This window comes from Photinus pyralis, unplaced genomic scaffold (genome assembly GCF_008802855.1).
Source record: "Photinus pyralis isolate 1611_PpyrPB1 unplaced genomic scaffold, Ppyr1.3 Ppyr1.4_LG8, whole genome shotgun sequence".
In the NCBI taxonomy this organism is placed as follows: Eukaryota; Metazoa; Arthropoda; class Insecta; order Coleoptera; family Lampyridae; genus Photinus; species Photinus pyralis.
The window spans coordinates 3,646,195-3,668,442 of record NW_022170819.1 but is presented as its reverse complement, the minus strand read 5'-3'; the positions used below and the strand labels follow the sequence as shown (position 1 = coordinate 3,668,442).

The 22,248-nt window shown below is 37.8% G+C and overlaps 2 protein-coding genes across 5 annotated transcripts in view; both read right to left on the bottom strand.

Annotated features, from left to right (window-relative positions):
* The window catches only part of LOC116178093 (neo-calmodulin-like), a 97,620-nt gene that overhangs the window by 60,628 nt on the left and 14,744 nt on the right, over positions 1 to 22,248 (bottom strand). For 3 of the 4 annotated variants that reach the window (XM_031497406.1, XM_031497409.1, XM_031497407.1), the window contains exon 2: positions 15,677 to 15,982. In XM_031497406.1, the coding sequence (XP_031353266.1) occupies positions 15,677 to 15,760 (84 nt within the window). In that variant the 5' untranslated portion in view covers positions 15,761 to 15,982. The remainder of the gene's footprint in view (positions 1 to 15,676; positions 15,983 to 22,248) is intronic. The other variant, XM_031497408.1, reaches the window with a different exon arrangement.
* LOC116178094 (protein SET-like) lies at positions 5,756 to 6,460 on the bottom strand. Its single transcript, XM_031497413.1, has 3 exons — positions 6,250 to 6,460; positions 6,006 to 6,198; positions 5,756 to 5,962 (listed from the first exon to the last, which is right to left on the bottom strand). The coding sequence occupies exons 1-3, from the start codon at positions 6,376 to 6,378 to the stop codon at positions 5,763 to 5,765; spliced, it is 522 nt and encodes a 173-aa protein (XP_031353273.1). The 5' UTR covers positions 6,379 to 6,460; the 3' UTR covers positions 5,756 to 5,762.

Sequence of the window (22,248 nt, the reverse complement as noted above, 5' to 3'; positions counted from 1 at the left end):
TGATGAATAATTTCTACAAGGCTATGGGGACGGACTGTTTCTTGACCCTGGCGGAGGAGGACGTGCATAAATGGACCATAAATGTTGAAGAAAAAATTGTTGGGGCGCAAAGGGGTTGAACTTGATGTATAATTACTCGAGGGTTGCCGGGACGTCCTACTTCGGGGTGTAGATGGTAGAGGAAATAAGGAAAGAGACCGTAAAAGTTGAAGAAAAAATGGTTGCGGGTGCAGAAGGGTTAAACTTGATAGAAAATTGCAAAAGGGTGTCGGAATGTCCCGTTTCTTGATACTGGTGGAGTAGGAATTGGATAAATGGAGATTGAAGGTTGAAGAAAAAATTGTTGGGGGTGCAAAAGGGTTGAACTTCATGAAATTACTCGGGGGTGTTGGGACGTTCTAGTTTTGAGTGTAGATGGTGGAGGAAATAGGGAAAGGGCCCGTAGGGGTTGAAAAACAATTTTTAACGGCGCAGAAGGATTAAATTTGACAGAAAATTCTAAAATGGTAGTCAGGGCTACTGATTCTTGATGCTGGTGGAGGAGAAAATGGATAAATGGCCCGTAAAGTTTGAAGAAAAAATTAATGTGGGCGCAGAAGGGTTAAACTTGAAGAATAATTTCTCGGGAGTTGTCGGGATGTTCTACTACGGGGTGTAGATGGTGGAGGATATTAGGCAAGCGAAGGAAAAATGGTTACGGGTTCAGAAGAGGAAAGAAAATTCCAAAAGGATTGTCAGAACGTCCTGATTCTTAATATTGGAGGAGGAAAAAGTAGATAAATTAACCATAACAGTTGAATAAAATATGTTGCGGGCGCTAAAGGGGCGCACTTGATGAAGAATTACTCTGGTGGTCGTCGGGATCCCTAGTTTGGGATGTAGGTGTAAGAGGAAATGGGAAAAGGGGCCATAAAGGGTTGAATTTGATGAATAATTACTCGGGGCTGCCGGGACGTTCTAGTTCGGGGTGTGGGTGGTGGAGGAAGTAGGGAAAGAAACCATAAAGGTCGAAGTAACTTAGGTAAACGTTCAATAGAGTTAAACTTCATAGAAAAATGCAAAAGGGTTGTCAGAACCTCCTGGTTTTTTACTGGTGGAAGAAGAAATGGATAAATGAGCCGTAAAAGTTGAAGAAAAAATTGTTACGGGCGAAAAAGGGTTAAACCTAATGAATAATTTCTCGGGGGTCGTCGAGACGTTTTAGTTCGGGGTGTAGGTGGTGGAGGAAGTCGGAAACGTTCAAAAGGGTTAAACTTCATAGAAAAATACAAAAGGTTGTTTACTCTTTGGGTTGTTGAAACGTCCTGTTTTTTTACTGGTGGAGCAGAAAATGGATTAGTGGACAGTAAAGGTTGAATAAAAAATTGTTGCGGGCGAAAAAAGGATACCGGGGAGTTGTTGGGACGACCTAGTTGTGGGTAGGTGTTGAAGGAAAAAATTGTTACGGATTCTTAGTACAAGTGGTGGAGGAAATAGAGAAGGGAACCGTGAGAGTCGAAGATAAAATTTTTAGGAACGTAAAAGAGCTATACTTGGGGAATTACTAGAATACTACCAGGATGCATTTGTTATTAGCACCAGTGGCGGGGAAAATGCAGGAAAGGAATGTAAAGGTGTTACACTTGATGGTACTAGGAGGTTATCGTGGGGTATCCATACTTGGTATTAGTAAGTGAGAAACTGGAGAAAGGAACTGTTAGTTTAAACAGACAATTTTTGCGAACGCAAAATATTAAACTTGTTGGTCAATTAGGGGGTTGCCGGAATGTAGTTTTCAATTATATATTAATTAGTTCGTGGCGATTTCTGATTGGTGCATCCTTAAGGCGAGTTGGAATGCGCATGTTAGATTATCGTTTCGTTTCCTTTTTCATTGCTAACACGTGAAATTCAATGTCGGTTTAATTGCAAAGTTTTAAAGTCTTACCACCTTCTGACGATTAACCAGACGTTGAGTAATTATCGAGTTAATGTTGGATCGATTTTAAACACTATCTCTGTCATTTTGGAGGATATAAATTGGATTTGTTGATTACCTAAGTAGACGCCATTGCCGTAATCATATGTTACCATGTTCTTCCTTTCTAGGAAATTCGAAAATCGAATCCGATTCATTCTAATTAAATATGACCGTGTTAACAAAATTTAAAAAGACGAGTAGGGATTGGTCTAGGAGGAATACAATTGGAAGAATTCACCGTCTTTATAAAAAAAATAATGAGTTTGTTTCAGAAGCAGAAAAAAAGTCACTAGAGACATGCAATCTATCATACGGAAAGTTAAAAAATGTTCCAGAATATGGTATAGTCAACTTATTATACCACAATAATACTGTATGAATCCATACCGTTGTTCTATTAGTAATTATTTAAGAAAAAATGAACTAACAATGTTTTGATAAAGGCTTATGTTCTTTCCAACAAATTGTAACTGCGCTTGAAAAATGCGAGCGCAGTCTGGAAAGGAATCGTGGCGCTAATTTACGATTCCTAAACGCTTTAAAGTTGGGGAAGATAGTACATCAACTTTAACTTACATCACATCAAGTGAGGTAGTGACGCATCACGGTCTTCATTACCTTATCTGACAACTTTGCGACATCTGCTACGACACGAATTGAATAATAAGATGTAATTTATTACATTTTGAGCACGTAGCTTAAGGATACGCTGGCACATAAAACACGGCACTTCTGTAAATTGCTAAATGGTGGAAAGTTGCGAGAAAAGCTCTTGAAAAATCTAGAGCATTAAAAACAAATAGGGTAGTAATTTCACGGCTAGCCTTAGAAGTCTTATTTCTGAAGGAAATTAGTTGTATATTGAACAATAAAGTTTAAAGACCAACACCGAAATAATACATGAACTCCTCAATGTTAAACTCGTCCATCGAGGGTAGGCATACAGATGTCGTGACTTGTTTTTCAACGTTTCGAGCCCTCACGATAAGATCACGAGAGCACCCTACGGTATACGCGCGATACAATCTATCAAAATAATCCAACGGGCGAAAAAGGGCCGAATACGCACGGCTACCTAACCATAAATAATTTAAATCGCCCAACCAAAAGACCGATCGATGCGATATAAAATCGCGATAACAATGGACGTTTTGTTTTATTGGCTAATTCGCTAAATCACTTGACAGGCCCGAAACGCAATATAGGGGCCAAATCGTTCGGTCGAAATGTATTTCAATGCGGGCTAGATTTTTTGTACACAATTCGTAATGATAAAGCATTCATGGTAAACGTTACTTAATCTTCTAGGGACGTTATTTTGTGTATTTACGGAACATGAAACATTGCGTGATGGCTCTTCTCCACAGTAATTGCGCGAGTGCATTGTACATTTAAAGTTTGCTGGCACAACACTTCAGAGTAAAGTGAGAGTATTGGACTAGACACTTTAAGTGGACTCTTTAACTTACAAGCGAGGTCTTTATTGAATATTTTAAGCTAGGAAAGACGACCCTGGTATTATTTATTTAGGCTTTCTCCTCCAACAATTGATAGGATATAAAGGTAGTGGTCGTAAAGGGACGAATGTGTAGATTAGAAAAGCAATGACTTCACTGTGACACTTTAATAACAGTAATTTGGAAATTTTTAAGCAAATCGAGTTCCTTTGTCTCTATTGTACGTCATTTTACTGTATTTGTTGCCCAAAACTAGTCATAACAATGCACAACCTTCACTACTGATGAATATGGAAGAAAATTGGCATGAAATCTCTATCTGGGTCGCCCTTTGAATTCGAATAAACACACAATTAATTGATTGACAATGACAAAGATTTAAAACAAAATTAAAACACAATCCTTGAAAGAAAGAAAACCTTGTTCGGACATATTACCCCGATCACAGGCGGTCGACAATTAAAACCACTTACAGATTTTTTCCACATAAACCCTGACAGCTTCTGAACTTCACTACATGACAAAAAACTGGCTTGATACCTCGCTTCCTGATATTTTACGTTGACTCCAGTATTTAAAAAGACACCACTTCCACCCTAAAATAAACTCCTTATTTATGAATTTTCAAATAAATAGCCAATCACGAAATTCTTCGTAAAATCTGCATCTCAAAAAAAAACGTAACAAAAGTTACGCATTCATATAATTTCTAAAAGGAGAAAACAACATTAAAGAACAAATTCAAATGAAACGATCTACCTCACCCAGCTGTTTCGCTCACGGAGGAGAAAAGCTCGATTTCGGCCCCACCTCCCTCAAATTTGCCAAACCAGAAACGTCCAACCATTCCACATAGTTTCATCACAATCGGATGAATAAGACATAAGCTCGACCTCACCTCGCCCATGTTTAGTGCATTAGGAAGAAACCTTCGCGGGCATACGTCCAACAATTTCCCAAAATGTTATTGCAATCGAACGAACGGTTTGGGCAGTCATAAGAGATAGATTAATTCCCTGATATTTCCTTTCTTTCAATTTCTCCCACCCGCAAGTTAGTATTGCATTGGCGTAAAAATGAACCCCCACTTTTTTTTACTGAAATACACGTGTTTTGAAGCACCAGAAATCCGCATCAAATAAAATCTCGAGATTTTGTCTGTTGGTCTGTCGGTCAAACGGCTGAAACGTATCGGTGCTACCCTCTTTGTTGTCTTTCTTTTGTTTCTCATCTTCAGATGTTGTATTTTTCCCTTTTATGTAGTCTACTTGTTTCCATACTCTGCATTTTTGCTAGCGGGAACCATCTTTCTCACTTAGCTATCCATTCATCTTTCTTTCCTCTCCGATAATTTTCCGCTTTGTTTGTTCCCTTCCTCTTTAGTTTCTGTATTTCTTTTATTTTGCTCTTTTTATTTTTATTCCCATTCCCTTCGTTCTGATACTCTTTTCTTCGAGTCCCTTTCTTATATTAGCCAATTATTCTTAGTTTCCCGTGCCTCTTCTGACGACACTTTCGTCTTTCCATTTTTTCTGTTCGTCGTCTTTCTTCTTTCTTGCTTTTCAGGTCAAATTCTTTTACATGTCATGTCTATTTGGCATCCCTTTTCTCTTATTCTCACTGTGTTTTCCATTATTTCTTCTTTCCCTCTTCCTTGTTTTCTTCTATATCTTCTACTTCATTTTCTGCCTGATTATCATTTTCTTTCTCAACACCATCTTGTTCCTCTCTCTTTAGTTTCTGTATCTTCTTTTCATTGTTATCCTCTTCGTTCTGATACTCTAAGTAAAGGTAATCGAAAAACTTTATTTACACGAGCATACGAATGGTCTAATGGTGGTAATGGTGATTGTAGGGAAAGGGTCATTGAATTTTCTTTTTATTGGGGGGATATTCCATACCCTCCACACCCCGGTGTTACATTTTATCCCACAACCGTCTACCTTATGACCTTATGTGGGTAGCAATACTCAAGTAGACAACAACGAAGTGACAGAAAGAAAAGAGAATGAGGAGAGAAGGAGAGAACACGAGTGAGAAATACATCGCGGGTGAAAATAAATCTTCCCTAAGGAACAAGCAACAAGAGATCCGCAGCGCAAAAAACCAAGGAAAGGTCAAAAGATAAGGAAAAATACAGAGGGTGACCTCTAGCGGCAGAACAAGAAAGACTAAGAAATTCAAATTTCTGAACAAAACGTCCTCTGATAGGAAAAACCAAAGAAATTTGATCTTTGCAAAGCAGGACTTTTTGTTGTCGCTTCAAAATAAAATTTAACTCAAGAGTCGCTGCTTCAAATATAAAACCCGACATAAAGAGGTTGTGTTTTTCATCGGATCCTTTATTAAACCACGACCTCCAACATCAAGTCATAAAGCGCAATACAAATCGTGTGAGAAGCATCTAGAGACGTATCAGAGTTGTCATTGTACCACGTGAAGAATGAATATTGCTCTAAGTGCCGCTTTCGTCCTGAACTGTTGGCAGTTGTGGGATCCATTCCATCCTTCCACCGGATGGGGGTGCTTGATGACGCGTCACCACCTTAATTGATAATAAAGTGGCAGCACATTGTCGGAAAACTTACCCGAAGATTCTACCAAATCAATTTTCTTTTTCAAGGTTTCGTTTTCAAAGTAAGGATTTGGTCTAAAGCGAAACGTCAGTTCGTACCGCGACCTCTTTCCACTGAAATCGTGCACTACGACGTGCGTTAAGTAGTTAAAGCAGTCCTCGGCGCGTCCTTCCAGCAGTGAACACAGTTCCGGATGATTTCTGAACTGGTAACAGTTGAGGATTGACTCGCATTAAGTAACTTTTGAAAAGGATACGGTGCTTTTCCAAAAGTTAGGCGATGCCTCCAATTTGTAAGCGATTTCTGCGCTCTTATAGAATCTCTTTTTCGACCTTCGGTCGCTGTTCGTTCGGAAACTCTTGAGCTTCTTTGGTGGGCTCGCCATGCTACCTAATCTAAAAAATTAATAGCCTAAAATTGATAAAAAAAAGTCTAAAAAGTCATATTTCCTGACAACTGTAGTGGAAACTCAGCTGTCTACTCCCGGCACACTACACAAAAATATTAAAGTTCAGGTTCTGGAGGATAGAGGTGGTGACGGGTCATCAAGCACCCCCCTCCGATGGAAGGATGTCACAAAGAAAACGAGGTAACCGAAGCAACCTAGTAAAATGAGGAGGGTTAAGTAACCTTCGATCTGAGGAAGTCGCAGGGGCAGTTTATCTTACGAAATCGAGAAAGGAGAAAAGCCCAATGTAAGAAACAAAAACCGAAGTGTTCAATCAGATCCAGAAATAAAAAAACAACTTACAGAAACGCGCATATTCCAAAAAAACTTATGTAGTAGACGTAACTAAAAAAAACTTCGAAAGTGGGTAAGTGCCGACAGAAGTGACTACTTCTCTCTCTATCTAACAATGCTTCGTTCCTTCTTTCTACGAGCTATTATTTAAAAAAAACAGGCCTACTTGAGGAGTTGAGACCTGTGTCATCCTAATTGAAAAGCGTGGTCTCCCAGTTGCGCTACGCACCGTCCCACAAAACATTGTTATGTGCCTTGTAAACGCTATTCCGATACAAACACAAAAAATAAAAATGAGACACCCTGTATATGAGAAACGTTTCAGTTTTAGTATAATATAAACACTAAGTTGGTTCATTTTGCTTGAGTTTGTGCCTCAGTGTTATTTTTCCTTTTGGTTTTGGTTTCCGTTTGGTTCTGTTTGCGATAAAAAGTTTTGTTATCGGAAACTAATTAACGCGCGTATTTTCTTATCGTTGTTTGAAGACTTAACGGCGGTAATGCACATAGTCATCTGTGTGCGCATTATTTTAGGCGTAAGTGGGGACGTGTTCCTTTTCAGCCGGCGTTATTTTAATTTGGGCATTATTTGTAAATGCCGGCGGAAGAAAATTTATTCTATGATGGAAGTGGTGTTCCCTTAAATACGCGAGACAATGTAAAAAAGGGGGCTGGTGTTGTTATTGCATCACGGTGAAAAGAGCGTGTAATTTCTGCCCGTTTAATTTTTCTCAGTTTCGAAAAAGTGCGTGAAAGAAGTTAACCTCTCTTAATGAAAGCTTTCAATTATCGTCAGGAGAAGTTTTAAAGGTTTGTGCGAACTGGGAATCAACAAAGCAGTTGTCTGCTTAGTGAATTAAAAGTTTGTTTCTAACGTCCGAGCAGATGCCGTCAATATGATTCATCTTATTTATCAAGCTGGTTTGAGTTGTTGATCCCAATTTGTTTAAAGACAAAATGAAGTTTCCTGAAGCCGTCAGCGAGTGTTTTTGTGTGTCTTTGATAAGTGTGGCTGAATATCGCAAAGGACCAGACTATTAGTATTATTAAAAGAGAAAAACAACTAAGTAATTTTTATTTTTAATTATCGACCGTCTGCGTGCGGAGTATTATATCCAAAAAAGAATAATGTTTTAATTTTCCATGTCTCGGAATAAATTGTTGTAATTACAATCAAATAATTGTGTGTTTATTTGAACCCATTGTGCGACCCGAATTTGCGTAGTAAATTCTTTTGAATTTTCGGAAATTGAGACCTCAGTGGTCTTCCAAATTGCTAATTTAGGCAAGAAATTATTAAAAATCTAAGTTTAAATTTTGATTCGTTTGGGCTAGTTGGACAGGCGTTTTGTGGATGATGTAGTTTTATATATGTGTAAAATTGTATATTATGTAAGGCTTTATACAAAATGGTGGGAGCGTTACGAATGCGTGGATTTAGATAAGAAGCTTCAGATTGGTGGAATAGGGACGCCGGTCGCGAATTTTACGGTGGTCCCCTTGTGACGTTAGCAGGGCTCCCAGAATCTCGATACAAAAGGAGCCAACGTCAAAAATGCAACAAAGATTTAAAGCCACCTGATCATTGACACGACTTTTGCCATACGGGGCTCAATCCTCACAGCGAAATACTACATTTAAAAGAAAATAGACTGTCACATGGTTATCTAGACATTTTCAAAAATACAAATTTGGGAAACGGACTTTAGCATAGGGAAAACAGTTGTGGTGGGGTGGGTCTTTGATTAGTCGCCTCTTATGACACGCAGTGTCATCTGCGGTAGGGTTAGTCTACTGGTAGCTATACTACTCCCGCCCCTACACAGGGAAAATGTACAAAAGTAAAGAAAACTAATGAAATAAGAAAAACAACAAACTACCTCAGACTATTTTAAACAACCTAATCTAAACTCGCCTTACTCAAGAAAAAATTAACAGTCTTCTTTATAGAAAACTTCTAAGATCTAACCTAATCAAAAGAAAACCTAAACTAACTTAAGCAACTCATTTTTCCCTAACCAAAATTCTAATAACCTATGAATATATACATGGTGTTCATTTGAACACTTCCCACCACGGATTTGTTGAAAACCACCGATTAAAGGAAAAAACACCGAGACACGTCAAGGGGGACAAGTTTTTAACCCAAAACTATTTCACCCTCTGCCCCCGGGGTCATTCCCTTAAAAATTTTAAATGAAAAGTGGTATCGTGTAATAGCTTGTTTGAAAGGTCTTTCGAAGTCCTTTATTTTGACGTTTGATTTTTTAAAATCGGTCCATTCGTTTTCTGGAACCTTCAGGAACCTTAAAATGGTAACTTCGTCCATCTGTTTTTGGGAAATATCACCTATCAATTATTGTGGTTAAGGCAGATCCTCCAATGATCGATGGCGCATTTTTGGCTGCTATCTCGGGCAGCTGCCTTCACTTCGGTCAAAGAGTTTCCCAAAAACCTGCTAACTTTAACTTCTTTATCTAACTTTTTAATTTCCAAACGAAATCGTTCGGCAATGTCTCTCGAAGTTAGCGAGCAATCGCGACCATAATCAATGAATGCGGTACATATAAATTCATTGACGAAATTATTTTTATTAAATTTATTTTCGGAAAAGTCATATTTTATTTGTTTAATTAGTTTGTTATTATGGAAACTATGTAAATATTTGCACCAGGCGCAACATCGAATTTTTTTTAAAGCAATTCCGTTCTAAATGGCCCTTTGTGTTACAGAACCTGCAAATTAGGTTCTTGTGTCGACATACTTTCTTCGAATGGCCTTGGATTCCACAATACATGCATGTTATTTTATTAAATTTAGTATCTTCCGGTTTTGACTGCACTAGATTTGCTAAATCAGTCAATATTTGTGAACGAAACTGGTTTGCAGGTGAACCACGACGTATATTTTGTCCAGGCTAGTTCAGTCTCAATGAATAATGAATAATTTAGACATTACCTGATATACAATGTAATTATCGGGCAGCCATAATTCTTCATATTGTATTCGATAATTTCGATCCATTGATTAATTTGCCCCAATAATGGACCAAATTCCGGAAAGGTTCAACATTTCTGGGCTGAAAAGATGTGGGAGGAGAATTTGGCTCCAAACGTGTATTCGAGCTTTTATTTGATTTAACACATCCAGATATACGTTTAGATTTCGACTTACGGCTTTTATTTGATGACGTACTCGTACTGCTGTCACTACATGTATCGCTGGTCGAAATACAGTTGTGTTTTCGTTTACTGTCTTTAGTACAGGTCACTAGAGTTCACTGTAACTACGACTAACCGGCCGTTTTTTTATATGCGCACGACACGTTTGATTCAACCACTTATATCACTCTTTAGTTTAAATTAATTAGCCGAAAATATAAGTAACACGTAAGGCGATCCGGTCGTTACTGTTGTCGCTTTTCCACGCGCTCCTCTTACAACCCGCTACCACTCCCCTTGATTACCGTACCGCAACACGTCACCATATTGCCAACACGTATCATTTACAAGAAATGCCTCTACTAATTAATGATCCCGATTCATACATGATTGTCTTAAGTATAAGAGGTTACCGATCTTAGACAATCTATTTTTTGAAAATGTCCCCAAAATTTAAGATAATTGCGGGGATTTCCACTCAAACTTGGGTAACTTATGCGTCTAAATAAACTAACATGATTCTACAAGTGTTACCGTAATTTCTTCTGATACACACTGTATAAATTCTATATTGAAAAATCTTCTAACTGTATTTGGGTCTCGGTTTCTTTTTGGATAATTTCGATTCTATGGTCCAACTGGCGTAAAAGATTTTATTGTTTTAAATGGCTCCAAATAAACATGTATTTGAAGAGTGCGCGCCATTTTTTTCCCGGCACAACTTTTGCCAGCCATAAAAACTCAAAATGTTTGGACTTTTTTCAGTTTTTCGCTTAAAACTCGAAAACGGTCAATATTTTATGAATAACACAGTAAATTAAAAGAATGATCAAAAGATGAACAAACAAAATCGGTCCAATAGAAAAATTTTTACGAGCGATCAAAAAACACCCATTTTTTCCAACTTCTCTAAAAAACTGCGAGTTAACCTTTTTTTAACGCGTTGTGGCTCCTAAAGGAACGATAAAATCCTCTACCGCTCTCCCTAAAGATTGTAGAACACCAATCAGAGTTCAAAAAATACCAAAAATTCTTTGTTTGTCATGGTGTAGATGGAGAAACGTCTTGCTGAATCTATGCCATGATAATAAATATGATTATTATTGTAAATGATATTAAAAGGTATACTGATTTGTAACACCTACGTCTAGTGGGAGGTTTTTAAGGGGTCCGTTAACTTGGCCCCCCCCCCCACTGAGAGATTTGATAGTCGTATTATTTTGAAATGAATGCGCTCGTTATGCGCTCATATGCGCCACCGATAATAACTCTTGCACCATTATCGTTTTTTAGAAATCCGAAAAAACATTGGGGGGGGGGCAAGTGAACGTAGCCCCCCCCAGTACGTATTTTGTCCCTTGTAACTAGGTCACCTGATACATTTGGTTATGCGCTCAATTGCGCCACTTGAATTAAAGCTAGCGCCATTACGGTTAAGCCATAAAAATTTTTTAAAAAGTGGAGGGTCTAACTTAGCGTTTTTAAAAGTTATTTCCGGAAGTGCGTCCATTTTGAAAATATTTTACATCGATTCGGCCTTCGGAGTAACTCCTAAATACAAATTTTTAAAAACCTACCTATTTTACTTTCTCAGAATCGTTTAACTAAAGCTCCCAAAAAAACACCCTGTATAGTGTTTCTGGAACACCATAATGGCGCCAAGATTTTTGTTTACGGCGCATTTTAGCGCATGATGAAAGGTACGATGTAGTAGAAAAAACATGTTAAAAAACGTAACTTTTGAAAACGTTAAGTTAGCCCCCCCCCCTTTTTAAAAATTTTTTATGGCTTAACCGTAATGGCGCTAGCTTTAATTCAAGTGGCGCAATTGAGCTCATAACCAGATGTATCAAGTGGCACAAATACCGGTAGCAAAATGCGTTATGGGGGATTCCGTTCACTTGCCCCCCCCCCCAAATATATTTAAGGATAACCAAAAAACAATAATGGCGCAAAGATATCTTTTTACGGCGCATTTCAGCGCATACCTGAGAGTACAATTTCGTATGAAAAGATGTTAAAAAAAAGTAACTTTTAAAAACGTTAAGTTGGCCCCCCCACTTTTTGAAAATTTGTCACGGCTTAACCGTAATGGCGCTAGCTTTAATTCAAGTGGCGCAATTCAAGTGGCGCAATTGAGCGCATAACCAAATGTATCAGGTGACCTAGTTACAAGGGACAAAATACGTACTGGGGGGGGGGGGCTACGTTCACTTGCCCCCCCCAAATGTTTTTTCGGATTTCTAAAAAACGATAATGGCGCAAGAGTTATTATCGGTGGCGCATATGAGCGCATAACGAGCGCATTCATTTCAAAATAATACGACTATCAAATCTCTCAGTGGGGGGGCCAAGTTAACGGACCCGTTTTTAAGTCTATAACAAGATCGAACTATACCTTCTGTTTTTAACGACAAAGGAAGAAAAGGTGTTAGTTGGTACACCCTTAAAGTACGGAAACTGCTAGACAATAAACCTTTTCTTCGATCCTTAGCGAGAAACAATTAAAAACTCAACCTATTACAATTTCTAATATGCTTCCCTTCTATTTAAAAGGACGTAATGACCCCCCCCCCCCCCCCGCGTGCAATGCCGCGACGAGTAACCCCCAGTTCATTATACGACGTTTTAAAATTTAAATTTTTTATACGTAATTAGAGCTCGCAAATGCCCTATTTAATCGGCTTTTACGTAACTGAGCATTAGTGGAACCATAATCACTTTAATTAGGGAGACATTTTTTTAAGGCTCCATTGCCAGAAAATGAATATAATGCCATGTAAATACTTTAGTGCCACGATTTCAGTTGAGCTCTTAAACTAAGTACCTTTTAATTAAGCCAATATAAGTTAAAATTGATCTCTCAATGTTGTATTACAGTTCAGCAAAGACAAATAGGCAGAAAAATTTTACACAGAGACACAGAAAATTACATTGCGATTTTTAGGGGATCAAGCTTTGTATGCAAGCACTTCATCATTGAAATCCACATAGAGCCTTGGATTGAAAGCATGTAGGACTCTAGAAACCCAAAGGTTGGGATTCCTAATTACAATGCATCGATGTAGGATTTTAAAATCCTGTTTTTGAAAATTTCCTTACATCACTCGAAAGGATTTCATGTATTCAACAAACTACTTTCTTGGTTAACACTTAATATCTCCCAGTAAACAGAAAATTCCATGCCGCTTTCCCTACAATCATCATTATAATTAACGTCTGCGTATGCTGGGGAGTATTGGCTGGGGGTCAGCCAGATTCTTAAGGTACAGAATGCAAAAATCATGAAGTAAATGGACAGACAGACGAGCAGAAAAATAGCAAAAAATGTCCTATATGACTTTGGAGTTTTATAATCTATTAAACTGCTACTTTTTGAGGCTCGAGATACATGATTCCATTTTAATAACTTAAAAAATCTGTTCAATTAGAAGTATTGAAAGCTAGTTTGATGGTTTCAAAAATATTTCCCAAATTTACTTTTATGATTTAAGGTCTTAAGTGACTTTGTTGGTATTTTAGCAACTTTAACAACATTTAAGAATCTTCTAAAGCAGTTAAGAGTTTATACACACATAGAAGAATAGGAAAACTGCCAAGAGTCTCCATTCCAAAGTGCGTTTTCTAACAGTAGAAAGCCTTTATAGGCCTTTTAAGAGCCTTCATTAATATTTAAAAGTATTAAAAACCTTTCATAATCCACGAAATGTTTTTTCGACAAGAGTTCAAAGGTTCTACATCTTTTAGTGGTTTTTAGAAGGGCTTTTTGAATCCTCAAAGCTTTTAGTAATTTTTAAGAGTGCCATAATCAGAAAATCGAGAAGCCTTTGGGGTTCTTCAGAATTTTTACATGTCCCTAATCGCGTTAAAGAGTCAGTAGTATTTAAGGTTAAACATAAATAAAAGATCTTAAGAGATTTTCTGCGATATTGAGGGTTTTAAGAACCCTAAGGAAATTTTAGAGCTTTTTCAGAACCGTTTGCTCGAAGACCCCACAGAACCTACTCAATTTTCTTAGAATCCTTTATTCCATGCCCCCCAGAGACCACGCTGTTACGTTCGATGGCGTTTTTCCGAAAACTGAAATGAAAGTGGTCAGGTAGTCAGTTTTGCTGGGAAATTTAATACCGGGGGGTCGGGGGGGTATGGAATACCCCCCAGCCAATACTCCCCAGCTCACGAAAGAGAATTTGATTATACTTTCCCTAATGAGAGGGGCCAGGCCATCACCCACCAACACATCTCAAAGTCAAATTTCGTTTTAAATCTTTACACATTTTCTATCAGGAGAATATAATGTGCGAGGAGGTGTTTCAGCTCCTAGTATACGAAGTGCAAACCCCCCAGTGCTACGTTCGCTGGCTTTTTACCGAATACTGAAATGAAAGTGGTCAGGTAGTCAGTTTTGGACTAAAATACAATACCGGGGGTTGTGTGGGGTATGGAATACCCCCCAGCCAATGCTCCCCAGCTCACCAAAGAACATTTGATTACCCCTAATGAGAGGGGCCAGGCCATCACCCACCTACACATTTCAAAGCCAAATTTCGTATTAAATCTTTACAAATTTTGCATCAGGAGAATATAATGTGCGAGGAGGTGTTTCAGCTCCTAATATACGCAACCCCCTAGTGCTACGTTCGCTGGCTTTTTACTGAAAACTGAAATGAAAGCGATCAGGTAGTCAGTTTTGGAGGGAAATGCAATACCGGGGGGTCTGGGGGGTATGGAAAACCCCCCAGCCAATGCTCCCCAGCTCACGAAAGAAAATTTGAATACTCTTTCCCTAATGAGAGGGGCTAGGCCATCACGCAACAACACATTTCAAAGCCAAATTTCGTTTTAAATCCTTACAAACTTTGTATATAATGTCAGAGGAGGTGTTTCAGCTTCTAATGCACGAACTATCAGGTAAAAAATTCTTGTAAAATTTTGTCTGGCTACCAGGATAACATGATGGTTGAAGAGGTCTTTTCCCATTACCCACAAACCTATTTCATAATCGAATTTCACTATAAAGCTTTACAAATTTTGTATCAGGAGAATATAATGCGCGAGGAGGAGTTTCAGATCCTAATACATGAACTGTCAGTCAGACAACTTTTTTCAAATGTTGTCTGACTACCAGGAGAACATGATTGTTGAGGAGGTCTTTTCCCATTACCCACAAACATATTTAAAATCCAAATTTTATCTTTACAAATGTTGCATCAAGAGAATATAATGTACGAGAAAGTGACAGCTCTTAATACTCGAACTGTCACTTAAAAAATTCATGTAAAATGTTGTCTGGCTACCAGAAGAACATGATGGTTGAGGGGGTCCTTTGTTCTGGTAGGAAAGACAACGTGTGTAGTAGAATCTTCTCTCCAACGATTAAAGACTATTCAAGAGACCTTTTGCGATTTAGAACCACCTGGAATTAGCTCCCTGGTTTTGTATTTAGAGCTTTTTAGAGAAAACTTCAATGAAACAGATGCTAATTTCACACAAATAACTTCAAAATTTGCGCTCCATAAACACAGTCGCAAATGCGGCACAATCGACATTTTGTTCATCGATGAGGAGATAAACCGAAAGCTACACTTTTTTCGAGTAGAAAATTTGACTTTACGCGAATATAAATTGCGTTAGATAGCGATTTTTATTCGCGCGGCGCAATATATCTCGCACCGTAAGTCACGGCTGAAAACACATTAATAAGGGCTGATACAAAAACCCACTTCTCTTCGAATGAAAGCCGGAAAAAATATAAAACGCATAATAATGAAAAATTTTACCTTGCTTCGGTTTCGTGTGAAGTCTTCCTTTGAGGGTTTCCTTCTTTTATCCTTGAGGATCATACGGGCCGCCGCGAACGCCATGACGATGATATAACTTCTTTTTTATTAACTTAATTTAGTATTAGAGCATGTCCATAAATTTTTTTATTTCAGCGCGGAGATAGATTTTTTTTGAGGTAATTTATATTTTTGATAAACGCTTTTTATTGCTTTTTTATATCAGCACTTTATTTATTATTGCTTTTGGTTGTTTCTGCAGTTTCATTCGTTTATAACAGAAATTTCCATTTTTCCGCTACTTAACTGAAAAGTTTGTCAAATTGCAACTCAATAACGTTATCGAGAGGACGAGTTCAGCAACTGCAATTAGTGGTGAAATTAGAAATTTGTTAATCGCTGGCCTATGCAACTTCTGTCGAGGAAAAGTCAAGTCATGCAACACCAAGGATAAGAACCGATCCCGCTGAAAACTACCCCTCACAAGGCAAGGGTGAGTTTGAATTTGTTTTAAAACGGATTTTTTGCTGTGTCGAACTATAAAACCGTTAATGCACCACCGGAAAACTCTTTACAATGCAAAATATATAGCACAAAACATTTTTCCAGTAATGCAAAGTGTATAGTTTGCCGTACAAAATCGATTGAAAGTTTCGAACAGGAGAACATGATGGTTGAGGTCTTTTCACATTACCCACAAACGTATTTCGCCGAGTTTCGCTTTAAACTTTTAAAAATTTTGTCTCAGGAGAATATAAAATGAGAGGAGGTGTTTCAGCTCCTAATACACGAACTGTCAGTCAGAAAATTCTTGTAAAATTTTGTCTGGCTACCACGAGAACATGATGGTTGAGGACTGAGGAGGTCTTTTCCCATCACCCACTCAAATTTCGACATAAATCTTTACAAATTTTGTATCGGGAGAATATAATGTGCTAGGTGGTGTTTCAGCTCCTAATACACGAACTATCAGTTAAAAAATTTTTGTTACATTTTGTCTGGCTACCAGGAGAACATGATGGCTGAGGAGGTCTTTTCACATTACCCACAAACATATTTCAAAGCCAAATTTCATTTTAAATGTATACAAATTTGGTATCAGGAGGTTATAATGTGTACAAGATACGGAATAATCACCAAAATGCCCCAGAATTGCTTCAGGAAATTAAACTCAAAGTGCCACATGTTAAATTAAGGAAAAACGATATCATCTTTGTAGTGACCACTCCGTCATCGCCACTATCGAGGAGCCTGTTGGTTTTAAATAAGAAGTGCCGTGAGAAAGACATCGATATATTTCACGGCACTTTGAATGAATTAATTAGCCATATTAGATCGTAATTACTGTACAAGTTTTAGCTTAGGTACAGCATCCCAGTGTCATGTAATTGGAATAATTGCATTCTGTATGGTATCTGGCTAAACAAATAAATAAATAATGTGCGAGGAGGTGTTTCAGCTCATAATACACGAAGCGCCAATTAGAACACTCTTGTAAAATTTTGTTTGGTTACCAGAAGAACATGATGGCTAAGGAGATCTTTTCCCATTACCCACAAACAGATTTCAAAGCCAAATTGCGTTTTAAATCTTTACAAATTTTGTATCAGAAGAAAATAGTGTGCGAGGAGGTGTTTCAGCTTCTACTATACGAAGTATCAGTTAAAAAATCCTTGTGAAATTTATCTGGCTACCAGAAGAACATGATGGTTGAGGAGGCCTTTTCCCATTACCAACAAATGTATTTGAAAACCGAATTTCTTTTTAAATCTTTACAAATTTCGTATCAGGAGAATATAATATGCGAGGAGGAGTTTCAGCTCCTAATACACGAACTGCCACTTAGAACATTCTTGTACAATTTTGTCTAGCTACCAGGAAAAGGTCTTTTTCCATTACCCACAAACTTAAGCCAAATTTCGATTTAAATCTTTACAAATTTTGTATCAGGAGAATATAATCTGCGAACTATCGAAAGAACTATCAGAAAATGTTTGGAAAATTGGAGTGCCAACTTTATCGACCTCACCCGTATTAAGTGTTCCACCGAACGTTTTACAAATTCAACGGGGCCGGGCAGCGACGTCCAGTTTTTGTAGTCTGCCTACCAGAAGCACATGATGGTTGAGGAGGTCTTTTCCCATTACCCACAAACATATTTCAAAGCCAAATTTCGTTTCAAATCATTACAAATTTTGCATCAGGAAAATATAATGAGCGAGGAGGTGTTTCAGCTCCTAATACACGAACTGTCACTCAAAAGATTCTTGTAAAATTTTGACTAGCTACCAGGACTACATGATGGGTAAGTAGGTCTTTTTCCATCACCCACAAACACATTTGAAAGCCAAATTTTCTGTTAAATTTTTAAAAATTCACTCAGAAAATTTTTGTAAAATTTTGTCTGGCTACCAGAAGAACAGGATGGTTGAGGAGGTCTTTTCCCATCACCCACAAACACATTTTAAAGCCAAATTTCGTTTTAAATCTTTACAAATTTTGCATCAGGAGAATATAATGTGCGAGGAGGTGTTTCAGCTCCTAATACACGAACTATCACTCAACATTTTCTTGTAAAATTTTGTCTAACTACCAGGAGTACATGATGAGTGAGTAGGTCTTTTTCCATCACCCACAAACACATTTTAAAGTCAAATTTCGTGTTAAATTTTTACAAATTTTGTATCAGAAGAATATAATGTGCGAGGAGGTGTTTCAGCTCCTAATACACGAACTATCAGTTAAAAAATTCTTGTAAAATTTGTCTGGCTACCATGAGAATATGATGGTTGAGGTATTTTTCAATTACACATAAACATATTATTTCAAACCCAAATTTCGTTTTAAATTTTTACAAATTTGTATCAGGAAAATATAATGTGCGAGGAGGTGTTTCAGTTTCAATACCCGAACTGTCACTCAGAACATTCTTGTAAAATTTGTCTGCCTACTAGGAGAATATGTTGGTTAAGTAGATCTCACCCACAAACACATTTTAAGCCACACTTCGTGTTACATTTTTACAAATTCACCCCGAAAATTAATGTAAAATTTTGTCCGGCTACCAGAAGAGCATGTTGGTTGAGGAGGTCTTTTCCCATTACCCACAAACATATTTCAAAGCCAAATTTCGTTTCAAATCTTTACAAATTTTGCATCAGGAAAATATAATGTGCGAGGAGGTGTTTCAGCTTCTAATACACGAACTGTCACTCAGAACATTCTTGTAAAATTAGCTACCAGGAGAACATGATGGTTGAGTAGGTCTTTTTCCATCACCCACAAACACATTTTAAAGCCAAATTATGTGTTAAATTTTTAGAATTTCACCCCGAAAATTATTGTAAAATTTTGTCTAGCTACCAGAAGGACATGATGGTTGAGGAGGTCTTTTCCCATCACCCACAAACACATTTTAAAGCCAAATTTCGTTTTAAATATTTACCCATTTTTTCATCAGGAGAATATAATGTGCGAGGAGGTGTTTCAGCTCTTAATACACGAACTGTCACTCAAAACATTCTTGTAAAATGTTGTCTAGCTACCAGGAGTACATGATGGGTGAGTAGGTCTTTTTCCATCACCCACAAACACATTTTGAAGTCAAATTTCCTGTTAAATTTTTTACAAATTTTGTATCAGAAGAATGTAAGCTCCTAGTACACGATCTGTCACTCAGAAAATTCTTGTAAAATTTGTCTACCTACCAGGAGAATATGATGGTTAAGTACTTCTTTTTCCCCACCCACGTTCACATTTTAAAGCCAAATTGCGTGTTAAATTTTTACAAATTCACTCCGAAAATTCTTGTAAAATTCTATCTGGCTACCAGGAGAACATGATGGCTTAGGAGGTCTTTTCCCATTACCCACAAACTTAAACCAAATTTCGATTTCAATCTTTACAAATTTTGTATCAGGAGAATAAAATGTGTGAGGAGGTGTTTCAGCTCCTAATACACGAACTGTCATTAAGAAAATTCTTGTAACATTTTTCCAAGCAAAATTTCGTTTTAAATTTTTACAAATTTTGTATCAGGAGAGTATAATGTGCGAAGAGGTGATTCAGCTCCTAATCCAAATTTTGTCTAATCAGGAGAAGATGACGGTTGAGGAGGTCTTTTTTCATTACCCACAAACGTATTTCCAAACCGAATTTCGTTACAAATTTTGTATCAGGAGAATATAATGTGCGAACTATCAGCTAGAAAATTCTTGGCAAAGTTGGGGTGCTAACTTTATCGACCTCGCCCGTATTAAGTGTTCCGCCGAACATTTTACAAATTCCACGAAGTTTTTTATAAGAAGGGCAGCAACGTTTTTGTAATCATTAAATCTAAATTTGTAACTTTTTCTCGCTCGAGCCCTTGTAAGATGCACAAAAAAACCAACTTGCGAAGGAAGCGCCATAGATAAATTCTCATATACCCAACGGGCACATATTTAATCTCGTTGTGACAAAAATGTATATAGCTCGGGCTTTCGTCGCGCACCGAAGTGAAAAAGGTGAAAATCGCATTCAAGCACGTTCGAATTCTGCGATATCAGATTACGATCACAAATTGAAGTTATAGCGACGCGAATTTGGAATTTAAAATAGTAGCATTTTGCGCGCAATTACGTTCCCCCGAGCTTTTCCGTGTTTAATTTGATCTTTAGTTCCCGACGCCTTACATAAATTGCGGTAAATTTATTCGTTTCGTGGCCGAATAGCGTAGGTACGCACGGAGGGATGTACGCGTGAAATTTTAATGAATGGAATTTGGCCAATTTGAAACTTAATGACACTTTTTTTTTAAAACTTCGCTCGCGAACGTCGCCTACCTTTATCGGTATACCTTTCCTTGGAGCATTGCGTGCCACTGCTCTAATGTAATGGCCGAAAGGGGCGCTAATGGTGCTACACACGCGAGGGGGTTTCTATCAATTAATGCAAAGTGTCAACTTAATATTTCTTCGTGCACGTTTGGAAACTTTGAAAACTACTTTATAATCAATTTCCTCCAACGTTAATCTCCAGTAGAGTTCTTTTACCTAAACTTTCTATAATACAAACTATATGATAGAAATCTTCGTGGGGGTCTTTCGATTGGACACTTTTAAGAATGATTAGGAGTCTGAAAGGAGTTTTCCTAGGACGTTTCCTAGAAATCTTTGAGCTCCTCTTTGTAGAAGGCTCTTTTAAAAGTCGTTGGTTTTAGTAATTTTCTTTAAAAGGTCTTTAGAACATTACTAAAAATCAAATTTGTAACTTTGGGTGAATCCGACAGAATTCAAAAAACGTAGTATGGGCATTGGAACTCTCTTTTGAGTTCTTGTGAACCCGATACCTAAAAGTTTTTCTACACATTTTGAAAGACGTTTTAGAAACTCCTTAAAGATATGCTTTTAGTACTAGTATAATTTTTTTGAACCTTTTACCGGCCTTTCTTTAAAATATTCTGGGAAAGGTCCTCTTGGATCCTAGGAATCGCATTTTAAAAAGCGCGAAGACCTTCCTAAAATTTTTCTTTAAAAACCTTCCGCATACCCCTTCTATGGAATCAAAGATTGCCTACAGAAACTTGCCTAATATTTTCGTTAAAAAACCTGCATGCTGGATAGAGGTTTTTCTCCAGGTCGTCTTGAAAAACTGTAATAATCTCAGGAACCTAAAAAATGTATTTGGAAATACAGCTAGAAATTGGAGAACGACCACCTTAAAAAACTGTGGGATCTTTCTTCGAAATTTTAAAAATGGTTTTCCCCTTAGAGGATTTTAAAACATGTTGGGGAACGCAGTACCGGGGGGGGGGGTATCGAATACCCCCCAGGAACCAGATGACCCTCTCTTAAAAATATAATACCCTTCCTATGGAGAGTATTCCACACTAACTAGTGGTGCTATTTTCCTCTCAGCCTCTCTTAAAAAATAAGAAGCCCTGCTTGGCTAGGGGTATTAGAGGATATTCCCTACCCCCCAGAGATACTTTTCCATCCAAAACGTTTAAAACCATCATCGCCCTCGTCATCTTGAGAATGGTCGGATTCTAAAGGAAAACGTAATACCGGGAGATCTGGGAGAGTATAAAATACCCCCCAGGAATTCCATGGCTCTCTCCCAAAAATATAAGACCTTTCCTAGAGAGTATTCCACGCCAAGCAAGTACCTCGGTGGTATTCTTCCTCTCGCCCTCTCTTAAAAAATAGGCAGTTTCCCTGGCTAGGCGTTTTGGCTGGGGGGGGGGGGGATTCCATACCCCCCAGACCCCCCGGGGCTACTTTTCAATCCAACAGTAAAGCCGTCACCACCCTCATGATCTGGAGAATGCTCGGATTTCTAAACGTTTTGTTGGAAAACATAGTACCGTAGTAAAGAGCACGAGGACATTCCTAAAATATTTCAAAAATATCTATCGCGTTTTTTAGTCCCAAAAAAGGGCAAATTTGCCCCCATTTAACCTACGCTGTATCTCTCACTGTTACGGAGATCTCCAGGATGAGCCACGAATTTGAGCCACCCTGTACATAATGTACATAGCATTTATAAATTACATACATATTATACAAATCCTACATAATATAAACAATCTA

Excerpts from the sequence above, each read along its gene's own strand:
- LOC116178094 (XM_031497413.1), bottom strand. The coding sequence starts at position 6,378 with ATGGCGAGCCCACCAAAGAAGCTCAAGAGTTTCCGAACGAACAGCGAC. Across the intron at positions 6,199-6,249 it reads CTAACTTTTGGAAAAGCACC|TTCAGAAATCATCCGGAACT; the intron begins GTATCCTTTTCA and ends AACTGTTACCAG. Across the intron at positions 5,963-6,005 it reads TGATTTGGTAGAATCTTCGG|GTGGTGACGCGTCATCAAGC; the intron begins GTAAGTTTTCCG and ends TTATCAATTAAG.